The 16,097-nt window shown below is 37.5% G+C and overlaps 1 protein-coding gene across 1 annotated transcript; it reads right to left on the reverse strand.

Annotated features, from left to right (window-relative positions):
* Nucleotides 1–12,272: 12,272 nt before the first annotated feature.
* LOC126514409 (olfactory receptor 507-like) lies at nt 12,273–13,217 on the reverse strand. The gene has a single exon (XM_050163312.1). It carries the CDS (start codon nt 13,215–13,217, stop codon nt 12,273–12,275), a length of 945 nt encoding a protein of 314 aa, XP_050019269.1.
* Between the last annotated feature and the right edge of the window lie 2,880 nt (nt 13,218–16,097).

Raw genomic sequence — 16,097 nt, forward strand, 5'->3', positions numbered from 1 at the left:
TGACTTGTTTCTCCACTATTGTTTGTAAATGTAGTACATTTCCAAAGGATAAAGTATCTCCATTTACCAACAAAGTCATAATCTTACCTCTTGTAGTAAGTATTCATTTCAAAGTAAGAAGTTAAAAATCACTATGATTTTATACCTACAAAACTGTCTGCACTGTTATTACTAAGGATAAGTCCCTGGTGAGGTTACAGATTCCAGCATGATTATAAATCATCAGGGATCATTACTTTCTTTCCACTGAGTATGGAGCATTACATTTTCCACAAAATAATTAATTTCTAAGGTGTCACCTGTCAATCTCAAGTGATCTCTTTTTTTGTTATGAGTATTGGTGGACTTTCACTTGGCACTTAAAGGAAGTACACGATAACCATTTCTTAGGTAAATATTCAAACAAGTTGTTATTTGATTCAGTTTAGTTCATATTAAAATACTTTAATCATTAAAATACTTTTTTCAATTTGGGTAGTTGATGAATTACATTTATTAATTTTTGTGTATTGAACCATCCTTGACTCTCTAGGATAAAGTCTACTTGACCGGTGATTGAATACCCAGAACTGACCATTCCTTAGTATGGTTGAGGAGAATGTTTTATTGTAGATATAAGGGAGAACACAACCAAAGACATCTGGTAAGGTCCAAACTGAACTAGAGAATTAGGCTGAACTAGATGATGAGAAGGGCAGGAGAGGGGAAAGAGGGGAAGTTCAAGAAGAGGGAAGAGGAGAAAGGAACAAAGGGAGGGGAGTTCATGGCAGAGCCAGGATAACACATAGGCAAAATGGCTGAGTCATAGAGGAAAGAGAAGTTTGGAGTAGGTAAATGAAGCCCAGAAGATGGAGAGGTTTAAGTTAGAGGGTATGTTATGCCATCTAAGATGGTTCCGTAACAGGCATTTGTGAGGAGAGACTGAGAGAACCTAGAGGATGGCATAGACCTTTATACGATAATAGGCATCACAGGCTTAACTTAATGGAAGAGTCGTAAGTCCCTTTTGCCAGGGATAAGGTGAATGCCCTATTTTATATAGTATGAACTATCTTTTTTTTAATTTTTATTTTTCCATTCAATTATTTACACTTCCTTCCCTCCTCCCAATCACCTCCCACTCCCCTCCCCACACCCCCTCTTCCCTCTCCCACTCTGCTTGAGAGAGGGCAGGGAACCACGCCCTGTGGGAAGTCCAAGGCCCCCCCCCTACATCCAGGGCTAGGGAATTGAGCATGCATATATACTAGGGTCCCAAAAAGCCAAAATATGCCTTAAAAACAAGTCCCAGTGCCTTTACCAATGGCTTCTCAGTCATCCCCCACTGTCAGCCACATTCAGAGAGTCCGATTTGATCACATGCTCATTCAGACCTGGTCCAGCTGGATTTGGTGAGCTCCCATTAGAACAGGCACATGGCCTCAGTTGGTGGACCAACCCCTCCTGGTCCTGACTTCCTTGCTCGTCTTCTCCCTATTCTGCCTTTCAACTGGACCTTGGGAGCTCAGTCAGTTGCTCTGATGAGAATCTCTGTCTCTATCTCCTTCCTTTGCTGAATGACGATTCTATGATGATATTCGAGATAATCATCAGCATGATAGTGGGGCAAGGACAGTTCAGGCACCCTCTCCTCTGCTGTCCAAGGACCTAGCTGGGGATATCCCCATGGACACCTGGGATCCCCTCTAGAGCCAAGTCTCTTGCCAATCCTAACATGGATCCCTTAATGTAGGTATCTTCTTCCCTGCTCCTATATCTGCCCTTCCTCCATCTCCACCCTCCCACTCCCCCAAGCTCTTGCCAGTCTTTCTCTTCTACCTTCCCTCTCCCCCTCTCCCTTCCACCAACCTCACCCCCACCCCTGCCCCCCCACCCCCATGTTCACAACTTTTGACCTGCAATCTTGTCTGCTTCCAATTTCCAGGAGGATCTATATATGGTTCTCTTTGGGTTCACCTTGTTATTTGGCTTCTCTGAGTTTGTGAACTATAGGCTTAATGACCTTGGTTTATGGCTAGAGTCTACAAATGAGTGAGTACATACCATATTCATCATTTTGGGTCTGGATTATCTCACTGAGGATAGTGTTTTCTATTTCCATCAATTTGCATGCAAAATTCAAGATATTGTTTTTTTAACACTGAGTAGTATTCTAATGCATATATTCCACACTTTCTTTTTATTTTATTTTTTTAATTTATTTTTTTATTTTTACTTAAAAATTTCCACCTCCTCCACTCCTCCCATTCCCCTTTCCCACCTCCCCCTCCTTCTCCAGTCCAAAGAGCAGTCAGGGTTCCCTGCCCTGTGGGAAGTCCAACCAAGGTCCTCCCCACTCCATCTAGGTCTAGGAAAGTGAGCATCCAAACAGGCTAGACTCCCATAAAGCCAGTACATGCAGTAGGATATAAACCCAGTGCCATTGTCTGGATTCTCAGCAGCCCTCCTTGTCTGACACGGTTAGAAAGTCTGGTTTGATCACATGCTCCATCAGTCCCAGTCCAGCTTGTTTTGGTGAGCTCCCATTAGATCAGCCCCACTATCTCAGTGGGTGGTGGTACTGATTTGCTTGCTCATGTTCTCCCTCCTTCTGCTCCTCATTTGGACCTTGGGAGCTTAGTCCAGTGCTCCAGTGTGGGTCTCTGTCTCTATCTCTATTCATCACCAGATGAAGGTTCTTTGGGGATATGCAAGATATTCCTCAGTATGGATACAGGATAGGTCCATTTCAGGCTCCCTCTCTTCAGCTGCCCAAGGATCTAGCTGGGGACATCTCCATCTACACCTGCAGACAACTCTAGAGTCAAGTCTCTTGCCAACCCTAAAATGGCTGCCTTAATTAAGATATATACTTCCCTGCTTCCCTATCCAACCTTCCATTATCCCAACCATCCCATGCCCCAAGCTCTCCCCATCCTGCCCTTCTCACTTTTTTCTCCCCATCACCCCTTACTCCTACACCACACCCAAGTTTCCAGTTTTTGCCTGGCAATCTTGTCTCCTTCCAATATCCAGGAGGATACCTATATGTTTTTCTTTGCGTTCACCTTCTTATTTACCTTCTCTAGGATCACAAATTATAGGCACAATGTCCTTTATTTATGGCTAGAATCCACTTATGATTGAGTACATACTATATTCATCTTTTTGGGTCTGGGTTACCTTATTCAGGATAGTGTTTTCTATTTTCATCCGTTTGCATGCAAAACTCAAGATATCATTGTTTTTTCCTCTGAGTAATACTCTAATGCATACATATTCCATACTTTCTTTGTCCATTCTTCCACTGAGGGACATCTAGGTTGTTTCCAGGTTCTGGCTATTACAAACAATGCTGCTATAAACATAGTAGAGCATATACTTTTGTTGTATGATAAGGCCTCTCTTGGGTATATTCCCAAGAGTGGTATTGCTGGGTCCATGGGTAGGTTGATCCCGAATTTCCTGAGGAACCTCCACACTGCTTTCCAGAGTGGTTGCACAAGTTTGCATTCCCACCAGCAATGGATGAGTGTACCCCTTTCTCCACAACCTCTCCAGCAAAGGCTATCATTGGTGTTTTTGATTTTTGCCATTCTGACAGGTGTAAGATGGTATCTTAAAGTTGTCTTGATTTGCATTTCCCTGATCGCTAAGGAAGTTGAGCATGACCTTAGGTGTCTTTTGGCCATTTGAACTTCTTCTGTTGAGAGATCTCTGTTCAACTCAGTGCCCCATTTTATAATTGGGTTGATTAGCCTTTTACGGTCTAGTTTCTTGAGTTCTTTATATATTTTGGAGATCAGACCTTTGTCAGTTGTGGGGTTGGTGAAGATCTTCTCCCAGTCAGTGGGTTGCCTTTCTGTCTTAGCAACAGTGTCCTTTGCTTTACAGAAGCTTCTCAGTCTCAGGAGGTCCCATTTATTCAATGAGGCCCTTACTGTCTGTGCTGCTGGGGTTATACGTAGGAAGTGGTCTCCTGTGCCCACGTGTTGTAGAGTACTTCCCACTTTCTCTTCAATCAGGTTCAGTGTGTTTGGACTGATATTGAGGTCTTTCACCCACTTGGACTTGAGTTTTGTGCATGGTGATAGATATGGGTCTATTTTCATTCTTCTACAGATTGACATCCAGTTTTGCCAGCACAATTTGTTGAAGATGCTCTCTTTTTTCCATTGTATACTTTTAGCTCCTTTATCGAAAATCAGGTGTTCATATGTTTGTGGGTTAAAGTCAGGGTCTTCTATTCGATTCCATTGGTCGACTTCTCTGTTTTTATGCCAATACCAAGCTGTTTTCAATACTGTAGCTCTGTAATAGAGTTTGAAGTCAGGGATGGTAATGCCTCCAGACGTTCCTTTATTGTATAAGATTGTTTTGGCTATCCTGGGTTTTTTGTTTTTCCATATAAAGTTGATTATTGTCTTCTCCAGATCTGTGAAGAATTTTGATGGGATTTTGATGGGGATTGCATTGAATCTATAGATTGCTTTTGGTAGAATTGCCATTTTTACTATGTTGATCCTCCCAATCCAAGAGCAAGGGAGGTCCTTCCATTTTCTGGTGTCCTCCTCTATTTCTTTCTTCAAAGACTTGAAGTTCTTGTCAAATAGATCTTTCACTTCCTTGGTCAGGGTTACCCCAAGATATTTTATGCTCTTTGTGGCTATCGTGAAAGGTGATGCTTCTGTGATTTCCCTCTCTGTTTCCTTATCCTTAGTGTATAGGAAGGCAACTGATTTTTTGGAGTTGATCTTGTATCCAGCCACGCTACTAAAGGTGTTTATCAGCTGTAGGAGTTCTTTGGTAGAATTTTTGGGGTCGCTTATGTATACTATCATGTCATCTGCAAATAACGAAAGCTTAACTTCTTCCTTTCCAATACGAATCCCCTTGATCCCCTTATGTTGTCTTATTGCTATTGCTAGAACTTCAAGCACTATATTGAAGAGGTATGGAGAGAGTGGACATCCTTGTCTTGTTCCTGATTTTAGTGGGATGGCTTTGAGTTTTTCTCCATTTAATTTAATGTTAGCTGTCGGTTTGCTGTAGATAGCTTTTATTATATTTAGGTATGACCCTTGTATCCCTATTCTCTCCAAGACCTTTATCATAAAGGGGTGTTGAATTTTGTCGAATGCTTTTTCCGCATCTAATGAAATGATCATATGGTTTTTTTCTTTCAGTCTATTTATATGGTGGATTACATTGATAGATTTGCGTATGTTGAACCAGCCCTGCATCTCTGGGATGAAGCCTACTTGATCATAATGGATAATTTTTCTGATGTGTTCTTGAATTCGGTTTGCCAGTATTTTATTGAGAATTTTTGCGTCGATATTCATGAGTGAGATAGGCCTGTAATTCTCTTTCTTGGTTGGGTCTTTGTGTGGTTTTGGTATCAGGGTAACTGTAGCTTCATAAAAGGAATTTGGCAATGACTTTTCTGTTTCTATATTGTGAAATACGTTAAGGAGTATAGGTATTAGCTCTTCTTGGAAGTTCTGGTAGAATTCTGCGTTGAACCCATCTGGTCCTGGGCTTTTTTTGGAAGGGAGATTTTTGATAACAGTTTCTAGTTCTTCGCGACTAACAGGTCTATTTAGATCATTCACCTGGTCTTGGTTTAGCTTTGGTATATGGTACTTATCTAAAAAAATGTCCATTTCTTTTGCATTTTCCAGTTTTGTGGCATACAGGCTTTTATAGTAAGATCTAATGATTCTCTGGATTTCCTCTGTGTCTGTGGTTATGTCCCCCCTTTCATTTCTGATTTTATTTATTTGCGTGTTCTCTCTCTGTTGTTTAGTTAGTTTGGATAGGGGTTTGTCGATCTTGTTGATTTTCTCCAAGAACCAACTTTTTGTTTCATTGATTCTTTGGACTGTTTTCTGTGTTTCTATTTTGTTGATTTCTGCCCTCAGTTTGATTATTTCCAGTCTTCTACTCCTTCTGGGCACCTCTGCTTCTTTTTTTTCTAAAGCTTTCAGGTGTGCCATTAAGTCCCCAATGTATGCTTTCTCTGTTTTCTTTAAGTGGGCACTTAGTGCTATGAACTTTCCTCTTAGCACTGCTTTCATCGTGTCCCATAGGTTTGAGTATGTTGTCTCTTTATTTTCATTAAATTCAAGGAAGACTTTAATTTCTTTCTTAATTTCTTCCTTGACCCAGGTGTGGTTCAGTAGTTGACTGTTCAGTTTCCATGAGTTTGTCGGCTTTCTGGGGGTAGCATAGTTGTTGCCTTCTAACTTTAATCCGTGGTGATCTGATAAGACACAGGTGGACACTGATATTCTTTTGTATCTGTGGAGGTTTCCTTTGTTTCCGAGTATATGGTCAATTTTTGAGAAGGTTCCATGAGCTGCAGAGAAGAAGGTATATTCTTTCCTATTTGGGTGGAGTGATCTATAGATGTCTGTTAAGTCCATTTGCTTTATTACCTCCAATAATTCTCTTAATTCTCTATTAGGTTTCTGTCTGATTGACCTGTCCATTGGAGAGAGAGGTGTGTTGAAGTCTCCTACTATTAGTGTGTGTGGTTTTATGTCTGCCTTGAGTTTAAGTAATATTCCTTTTACATAAGTGGGTGCTTTTATATTAGGGGCATAGATGTTCAGGATTGAGATGTCATCCTGATGAATTGTTCCTGTTATGTGTATAAAGTGTCCATCTCGATCTCCTCTGATTGATTTTAGTTTGAAGTCAATTTTGTTGGAAATTAGTATGGCCACACCTGCTTTTTTCTTAGGACCATTTGCTTGAAAGACCTTTTCCCAACCTTATACTCTGAGTAGATGCCTGTCTTTGTGGTTGAGATGTGTTTGTTGCAAACAGCAGAATGTTGGATCCTGTTTTCATATCCAATCTCTTAACCTGTGCCTTTTTATAGGTGAATTGAGACCATTAATATTAAATGATATTAATGACCAGTTGTTGTTTCCTCCAGTTATTCTTATTGTTTTTTCTTTATACTGTATGTTTTGTGTTTTGATTAATATATGGGAAGGGTTGGTTTTTTTTTTTTTTGATCCAGTCTGTTTGGTGTTCTGTATGCTTCTTGAATCTTCATAGGAATATCCTTCTTTAGTTTGGGAAAGTTTTCTTCTATAATTTTGTTGAATATATTTTCTGGGCTGTTGAGCTGTAATTTTTCTCCTTCTTCTACCCCTATTATTCTTAGGTTTGGTCTTTTCATTGTGTCCCAGATTTCCTGCATGTTTTGTGATGAGAATTTGTTGGATTTGCTGTTTTCTTTGATCAGTGCATTTATTTTCTCTATGGTGTCTTCTGCATCTGAGATTCTTTCTTCTGTCTCTTGTATTCTGTTGGTTATGCTTGTCTCTTTCATCTCTGTTTGTTTACCTAGATTTTCCCTATCCAGCCAGCCCTAGGTTTGTGTTTTCCATTGCCTCCATTTCAGTTTTCAAGTCTTGAACTGTTTCCATTATCTGTTTAATTGTTTTTTCTTGGTTTCCTAGGGTATCTTTTATGTATGGATTTATTCAATTCTTCATACTTTTTGTTATTCTTCTCATTTATTTCTTTAAGGGAGTTTTTCACATCCTGTTTAAGGGAGTCTATCACGTTCATAATGTCAATTTTTTCTACTTCTTCTGGATTAGGGTGTTCAAGTCTTCCTGTTGTATGTTCATTGGGTTCTGGTGTTACCATGTTGTTTTTCAGGTTGTTGGAGGAATTCTTGTATTGGCACCTGCCCATCTCTTCCTTGCAAAGCTCTTTGATGGATCTTCTGGTACAGGATCTGGGCCCCTTCCTGGCCAGGGACCTGTCTGACAGGTTGTCCTCAGCAGAGGGACAGGACTCTTGAAGTTCGAAGGACCCCACAGACAAAAGTGTGAACTTGGGGGGGAGGGTTGTTCAGAGCCAAGAAGCCCCTGCAGCAGGAGCTGGAGGTGCCATGGACTCCCCTCTGGCAGGGCAGGTGCATACTCACCATCTGAATGGGTAGCCTCAGTGCAGGAACTGGAACTGTTCCTGGGACTAGGACCTCACAGACACTAGAGCAGGCTTGGGGGTAGTAGCAGGGATGTGTGGAACAAAGAAGACCCTGCAGCAGAAGCTCGTGTATATATGTTTGTATTCATGGTTAAGGTACAGTTCCTACACTGTTCACCTAACAATGTAATGTAAATTTCTAGTCCTTGAAAGCTATTATTATAAACTATTTAGGATAAGTAAGAAATATAGTTTAGCATTTAGCCATCTAACAATCAAATTTAAGGTCATCTTAGGTATGTTTTCAAAGTCAAACAGATGTATTTTAGATAGATGATCTTCAAATACTTCAGAAATATAGAGAATATGGCATTTAAGGTATTTTAATAACATAAGGCTTTTCATAACATATAGACACATCTACTGCTGGCAGCACAAATTTACTTCAAATAGGGATGATGGCTATCAAAGTATCTCCATATAGAGTTTTCTTTTAGTGTATCAAAACTAGGTATTTGTGCATGAAACTTGGCTACTAACAGTATTCAGTCCAAATTGAACAAGCAGTGCACAAAAGAAGGTGACTGCCCTATATTGTCAAGTCGGGGTACTATAGTCCTTCTATATTCCTCCTGCACAAAATGTCTGTCAGATATTCTAGGCCTGTAGTTCCAAGATGGATATCCCAACATTATAGAGAACATTTGAGTGACTGTACAGGAAACAAGATGCCTCTGTCATTTCTGTAGTTTTAGAGGTTTTTTTACTCAGGTAATATAATATTCTTCTTGGGTCTCTGCAGGGGTTGAAGACTAGGTAGTTATATTTACAGTTTTCCTTGTTGCCAAATTAAAAAGAGTAACTCACAAAAGCAGTATAAAATGTATCAAGTTGAGAGACAAAATCTTAAATTGTTAATCTAAGAAAATGTTTTAAGCCCTAAACAGATATTTTTAAGATGGTTTTACAAGTAATTATAGGAAATGGTTTAGGTATAAAACTTTGAACTCATCAACAGAAGATGGAGAGTAGACCCATTCCTCCAAATACAAGTGAGCTGGACACTGTGAATACAATTCTAATTGTTCTTATTATATATCATTTTACTGGTTTATATTTCAAGCCTTCCCTTTTTAAATTCAGATAAAAAGGAATAAATGTTGTAGGTTATTTGTACATTATGTGGAGGTGTATTATTCTAATTGGTATATTAAAACGCTTAATGACCAATAGCTACTTGGGAGGGATAGGTGGGACTCTGGGCCTGAGAGAGAACTCTGGGAAGAAGAAAGGCATAGTCGCCAGCCAGACTTAGGAGAATCAGGATGGGCAGTCTGGACATGACTTAATGAAACTTGTACCAGAATGTAGATTTAAAAATATGGATTAATTGAACTTATTAGAACTAGTTAGGAATAAAACTAAGCTAGGGCTGAGGTTTCATGATTAATACCAAGTCTCTGTCATTTTGAGAGTGGGGGATGAAAATACAACACTGAAAATGTGCATGAAATGTAATTCTGATTAGATGTCTTTAGATAATATTAACACTTATCATTTAAGGAGACTGACTAGGAAGTGAACTCCAAATCTCCAGAAAAAAGAGACAACATAAACTAGTTTTGTAAATAAGTTGAAAACAATGAAGGACATTGCAGATGCAAAAATATTAGTAGACAACTTTTTGAGAGTGCCACGACTCTTATGGCCCAGATATGTTGAATGAATTTTGTGATCCATATTATTTTCTTATTGAGGTTCCAAAATTAAGTAGGAAAGCAGAGACTAGTGTATGTTGAAGCACAATCTGTTACCAACACTGTGATCATTGCTATCATAGGAACAGACACTGTAAGTTTCAAGACCCAGGTAAAAGAGGTAATTTCCTTAAGGTCACATAGATAAGCTCTCTCCAATATCTCCCTCTTCCTTTTTTTTTTTAATTTTCTCTTACTTTTTATTTGTATGAGTGCTTTGCCAGCATGGATATATACCATGTACATTAATATTTTCTATAGAAGGCAAAAGAGTTGCTGAATCTAAATCTATCTGTCTTGGAAATATAGATGGTTGTAGGCCACAATGTAAATTCTGGGAACAGAACCCAGGTTTTCTATAAGAGTAGTGTCTGCTCTTAATCACTAAGCCATCTCTCTAGTTCATCTAATATCATCTTAATTCTACTCTGTATCCTTTTGTCTTGTTGTATTTTTGTCTATTTTGACTGCTTCTTTATGGTTTTATGTTTCATTTAGTGTGTGCGTGTGAGCTCTTAAGAACACAGAATATGTGAATTGGTTTTTTGATTCCCACCATATAGATTTGAGGTATCAAAGCCAGATTATCAGGCATGGTGGCAATGACTTTACTTGCTAAGCCTATGCTTCTTCATTTTCATAGCTTTTATGTTGGAAGCTTCATACCAACCTTTCCAGACAGTTCCTTCCTATACTTTATCATTTCACAAACACATAAAAATATCTGGTAAAAATTTAAGCATCTGGCTACACGATTCCTTAGAACTTAATTCATGTGAGCCCCAAATTCTTGAATATAAAGATTAGCCTCCAATAAACACTGAATCAACATTTCTTAGGTCAGAATATTCAACTGTTTTCTGAATTTTACATTAGGTGTTAACTGGGCATGAATAGCTGAGAAATAATAAATTAATGATCACTAAGATACATTAATTTCCATATCAATGAAAATTTATGGATTATTTATTACATATTTGAGGATAGTATTGGAAGATGGCTGGGCATAGGTATCAAAAACAAATTGTGTCTTTCTTCATAAAAAAATTATTTCAGGAACATTGTATCAACTTTTAATTACTTTACAGGTAGATACAGGATTAACATTGAGACATTGATTATATCTGGATGTTTTTGCTGAGTATTTATTGTATTACAGAACCATGTAGACATTAAAGATATGTTTCTGACTGAAACAATTCTTATAAAATTCATACTTTAGTGGAGAGTAAACTAGAGAAGAAGCAACAGTGTAAACTTAGAAGGGGTGGAGAAGAATAAATGGAGCTCATATGAAAGATAAAGATAGTTGTACCAGGACAGGGTGGTCCCTTGAAGAAAGTGACATTTAAGCAGAAAATTAAGAAGGACTTGTAAATGTGAAGATTGAGCAAAGAACTTCCAGACTCAAAACTGCAAATGCACTCAAGTTAATAACCTCAGGAAATAAAAAGTAAATCAGGGTAATGTAAACAGAGAATCATGTTAAAACTCTAGAGTTTATCAAACACGAAAGGAAAGAATTAAACTTTTGAAATAGAAGTAGCCTAATATAACTGTATCTTTAAATGTGTTGGACAGACAACTTGTCTTGTGAACACTTCAAGTACAATTAACACAATTCTGAAAAGACATGCCTACTGGTGCTAAATGGCACAAATTTCACAGGAATAAACATCAACTTTGTTACTGGATCTAAGTCTAACTTAGCATGAAAAATTTCACAGCTAAGATGATTCTCAAGGCCAAAACCTGTGCTAAACAGGACATAGGCTATAGAGAAGAACCCATTATTATAACCCCAAAATGGATATAATATTTAACTAATTTTAAATTACTTATCATGATACCAACAGATTAGTTCCTCTCCAAACCCTCATCAGCAAAACTTCTTATTTCAGTAGATGGTGATTAACAGATAACTGTGAATGTGCAGAGCATTAGAACCTTGGAAGGCTCAACAATATATCTGTATCATGCACCCTTCTCTCCAAGGTCAGGAATCACTGTAATAGAGTGATTGGAAAGATGGTAAGAGCCAGAACTGGTTGATAGCTACAAATAAACAATGTTTTCAGGACACAATAGAACTATTTCAGCTATGTATAAATGTTGTCAGTATGGACAAGGTTAAATCATAAAAGTCCCAGCATGGAGAGGGTACATGAGCATGAAGTCTACCTGTAGCTGAGGTGTTGTCAATTGTTATCTTCCAGGTGGTGAGTCAGTTTTTTAATGGTGTAGCTTTCCATGTTTCAGGATAAGTATAATACCTAAGTCTGTTCAGGTAGCACAATTTAGGTTTCATCAAAAAGAATAATCAGGTATATAGAAGAGGGAGTTATAAGGAGAAGGCTTCTGAGAGAAACTGGACACAAAAAATACATTGTATGTTTTCAAAGACACATTTTCAAGTATAAAAAGAGAAATGCAATAAATACAATATCTAAATATAGTGGGAAAAACAGAGATGAGGACAAAAGTTATAACAAGAAACCTAAAACAAACCTGAGATAAAGGTCCCATTGGTTTTGAATAATTATCCCTATTATATTAAGTCTTATAAAACATTAGACTGCTCTAAGAAAATATTTTCTTATGAAGCCGTCTTTTCAGAGCACCCTTAATTTCACTATTCCTGAGGCTGTAAATGAGGGGGTTCAACATGGGGATCACCACCATGTAGAATACAGATAACACCTTGTTCTGGTCTGTGGAGTAGCTGGACTTGGGCATCACATAGATGAAGGTGACAGTCCCATAGTAGAGTGTGACTGCAGTGAGGTGGGAGGTGCAGGTGGAGAAGGCCTTGTGGCGTCCTTCAGTGGAGTGCATCTTCAGGATGGTGATGAGGATGTAGGTGTAGGAGACAGCTATGACAAACACTGTTATCGAAACTATGGAGCCAGCAGAAAAAGTATCAAGAACTATGAGGACACTGTCATAAGAACAGGAGAGTTCAACTAATGGAGTAAAATCACAGAAAAAGTGATTAATTCTGTTTGGTCCACAGAAAACAAAAGAAAGAAAGGAAAGTGCAAAGGAGGAAGAATTAAGGAAACCCCCTATGTAAGATACTACAACCAACTGGATGCAGACTTGTCTGGACATTTTGGTTGAATAAAGCAGTGGGTTGCAAATTGCTACGAAGCGATCATCAGCCATGGTAGCCAGAAGGAAGCATTCAATTGCCCCAAAAAAAGCAGCTGAGCTAAACTGTATAAAACATCCAAGATATGACATGGTACTTTGATATGCCAGGCAGTTGACAAGCATATTGGGTGTGACAGAAGATGAGTAGCCTATGTCAACAGAAGCCAAGTGACTCAGAAAAAAGTACATGGGGTGATGGAGCTGGGACGAGACTCTGATGAGAAAGATGGTGCTGAGGTTCCCAAACATGGTTACCAGGTAAATGCACAGGATGATGGTGAAGAGGATGACTTTAAGGACTGGGTCATCAGTCAATCCCAATAAAATGAACTCTGTCACTGCAGTGTGGTTCCCTTCCTCCAGGAGAGCCATGAGGTAGTGTAGCTCCTGACAGAACAGACTGTGATGGACACATTACATTAAAGGGGTTTATAAATAGGTCACTTCATTCCATTTAATCATACATGGAGAGCATTACCAATTAATATGTAAATATATTTTTAAATTGGACATACATTGAATGTTTTACTAGGGTTTTCATAATTTGTACATCTGTGTACAATAATTCCTTCAAAATAATTTAAGTAGAAATGTTAAGTATTTGTTACAAAGAATAAATAACTTTTATTTTGTTATCTGAACAATCCCATCACTCAAGTAAATCCTTAAATAAATATAAAATAATGTAAATCTTAAGAAGATAGCAATATCCTAATTATAAATATAAGAAAATGTAAGAGAAGACAATTTGAAGAGTTAAATAATTACTAATTTTTATTAAATGCTTACTACATCACCAGGACTGGATTTAAAAATATTGTATATTTTTTATTCTTAATTCTATTAAATAGCATTACGGTTTTATCAATTCCATTTTATAACACAAAAGCATTTTAAGTTTTGTAAGATCTATATAATAATTAACCAAATGATTGGGCTAGAGATGGTTCAGTATAGTTAAGAGCACTTTATGTACTTGCAGTGAACCAGGGTCTGATCCCCAGTACTCACATGTTTTCTCACAGCAGTCTGAGGTTCTAGTTATGGGCACCTAATGCCCTCACCAGTCTTCACAGGCAGCAGGCATGTATGTGGTACAAATATGTATATATAACATTTATAACATAGGCAACATTCATAAACACAGAATCAAAATAACAAATATTTTAAAAGTTGCAGTAGATATGAACACTAGTCATTTTGAATTCAGAGTATTCCTTGTAGTAACCACCCATAATTATGTGTGACCATGCAATTGAGGGCACATTCAAATTAAGCACAGACATCGGAGTGGCATTTCTGCTTTTCAATGGTTAATACATAGAGAGGTGCTTTGCTGGTGACTCGTTATAAAGTCTATCATTTCTGTAAGTAAGTTCATGTCTTAATTAACTTTTTAAAAGAATGTAAATTTTCTTACTAGAACTGAGAAGAAATAAAACAGAGATCACACTAAAATTTCAAATACAACTTCCTGTGGTAAGATCTTTAAATATTTTAAACATTTTTAAGTAGATAATTTCTCTTTAAAATACCTTGAAATAGCAATTTCATCATCATGTAAAATATGAATAATATTTATCATGATATTACTAATATTTTATTAAAATCTATCAGAAGCTTTCCAGTGTCACAGTGGTTTCTTGCAGGAGTGTCGTGGAATAAATTCACATGATTTTCAACAGAGGACACTGACCTGCAAATACTCAAATAAGAATTTAAGAGGTTTATGAAAGTTCATCTAGCATGGCGCAGATGGACTATAATCCCTCACATTCTTTATTTATGGTGATGCCTATGACACAAACATTCAGTCCATAAACTAAGCGGGTATCTGTACTTGATATTCATTGATAGTAAGCCACCAAAGCATTTAATAGCGAGTGAATATTGTGAGCTTTTGGCTGAATGATATGTGTGTAGAATTTGAAGCTCATGTTTCTTTCTGGTCTTACTATTGGATGGATAACTAAGAAGCTTTGAAAAGTTGGGGATAGTTGGGAAGAGTGTAGGAAGGGGAAACTAGTCAAGATGTAGTATGTGAGATAAGAATATATATTTTCAATAAAATAAAAAGTGAAAACTCAATTTTATGCCCAATCTCTGAATAATTCACCTATGTAAATATAAGGTAGTTCAATAAATATGTGTTTATTTTCCTTCTGCTATATTATTGCTTTACTTCATCTGCTTTATTTCTGCACTATGGTTTGTAAATGTAGTACATATTCAAAGGATAATATATCTCCACTTACCAACAAAAACAAAATCTTACCTCTTGTGGTAATTCATTTAAAAATAAGAAGTTCAAAGTCACTATGATTTTATACCTACAAAGCTGTCTGCACTGTTATTACTAAGGATAAGTCCCTGGTGAGGTTATGGATTCCAGTGTGAATTTAAATCACTAGGGATCACTACTTTATTCCCAGTGATTATTGAGCACTAAATTTCACACAAAACAATTAATTTCCAAGGAGTCACCTGTCAATCTCCGGTGATCTCTTGTTTTCCTGTTATGTGAGTATTGGTGCACTTTCACTTGACACTTAAGGGAAGTACATGATGATAACGATTATCTTAGGTAAATATTTGAACAAGTTGTTATTTGATTCAGTTTCATTCATATTAAAATACTTCAATCATTAAAATAGTTTTTCAATTTGTGTACATGATAAATTACATTTATTGTTTTTTTGTATATTGAACCATCCTTGACTCTCTAGGATAAAGTGTACTTCACCTTTGAATGAATACACAGAATTGACCATTCCATAGAATTGTTGAGGAGAATGTTTTATTGTAGAGATAAAAATAGCAGAACCAAAGACATCTGGTAAGGTCAAAACTGTACTAGACAATTGGATTGAACTAGATGATGAGAAGGGCAAAAGAGGGGTAGTGTAAGAAAGGAAAAACAAAAAGAGGGAAGAGGAGAAATTGACAAAAGGAGGTGAGTCCACAGTAGAACAAAGAGAATGCATAGGCAAAATGGTTGAATTATAGAGGAAAGTGAAGTTGGGAGTAGGTAAGGGAAGCTCAGGAGCTGGAGAGGTATAAGTTAGAGGGTGGGTTATGCCATCTAAGATGGTTCTGTAACAGGCACTTGCGAGGAGAGACTGAGAGAATCTAAAGACTGGCATAGACCTTGATACAATAATAGAAATCACAGGCATAGGTTAATGGAAGAGTCATAAGTCCCTTTTGCCAGAGATAAGGTGAGATAATGGCTCATTTCATCAAGTATGAACT

This window comes from Alexandromys fortis, unplaced genomic scaffold (genome assembly GCF_014885135.2).
Source record: "Alexandromys fortis isolate MF-2015 unplaced genomic scaffold, M_Fortis_MF-2015_v1.1 scaffold_129, whole genome shotgun sequence".
NCBI lineage: Eukaryota > Metazoa > Chordata > Mammalia > Rodentia > Cricetidae > Alexandromys > Alexandromys fortis.

What these genes read in the sequence shown, in the direction of transcription:
- LOC126514409 (XM_050163312.1), bottom strand. Translation starts at nt 13,217, where the DNA reads ATGGCTCTCCTGGAGGAAGGGAACCACACTGCAGTGACAGAGTTCATT.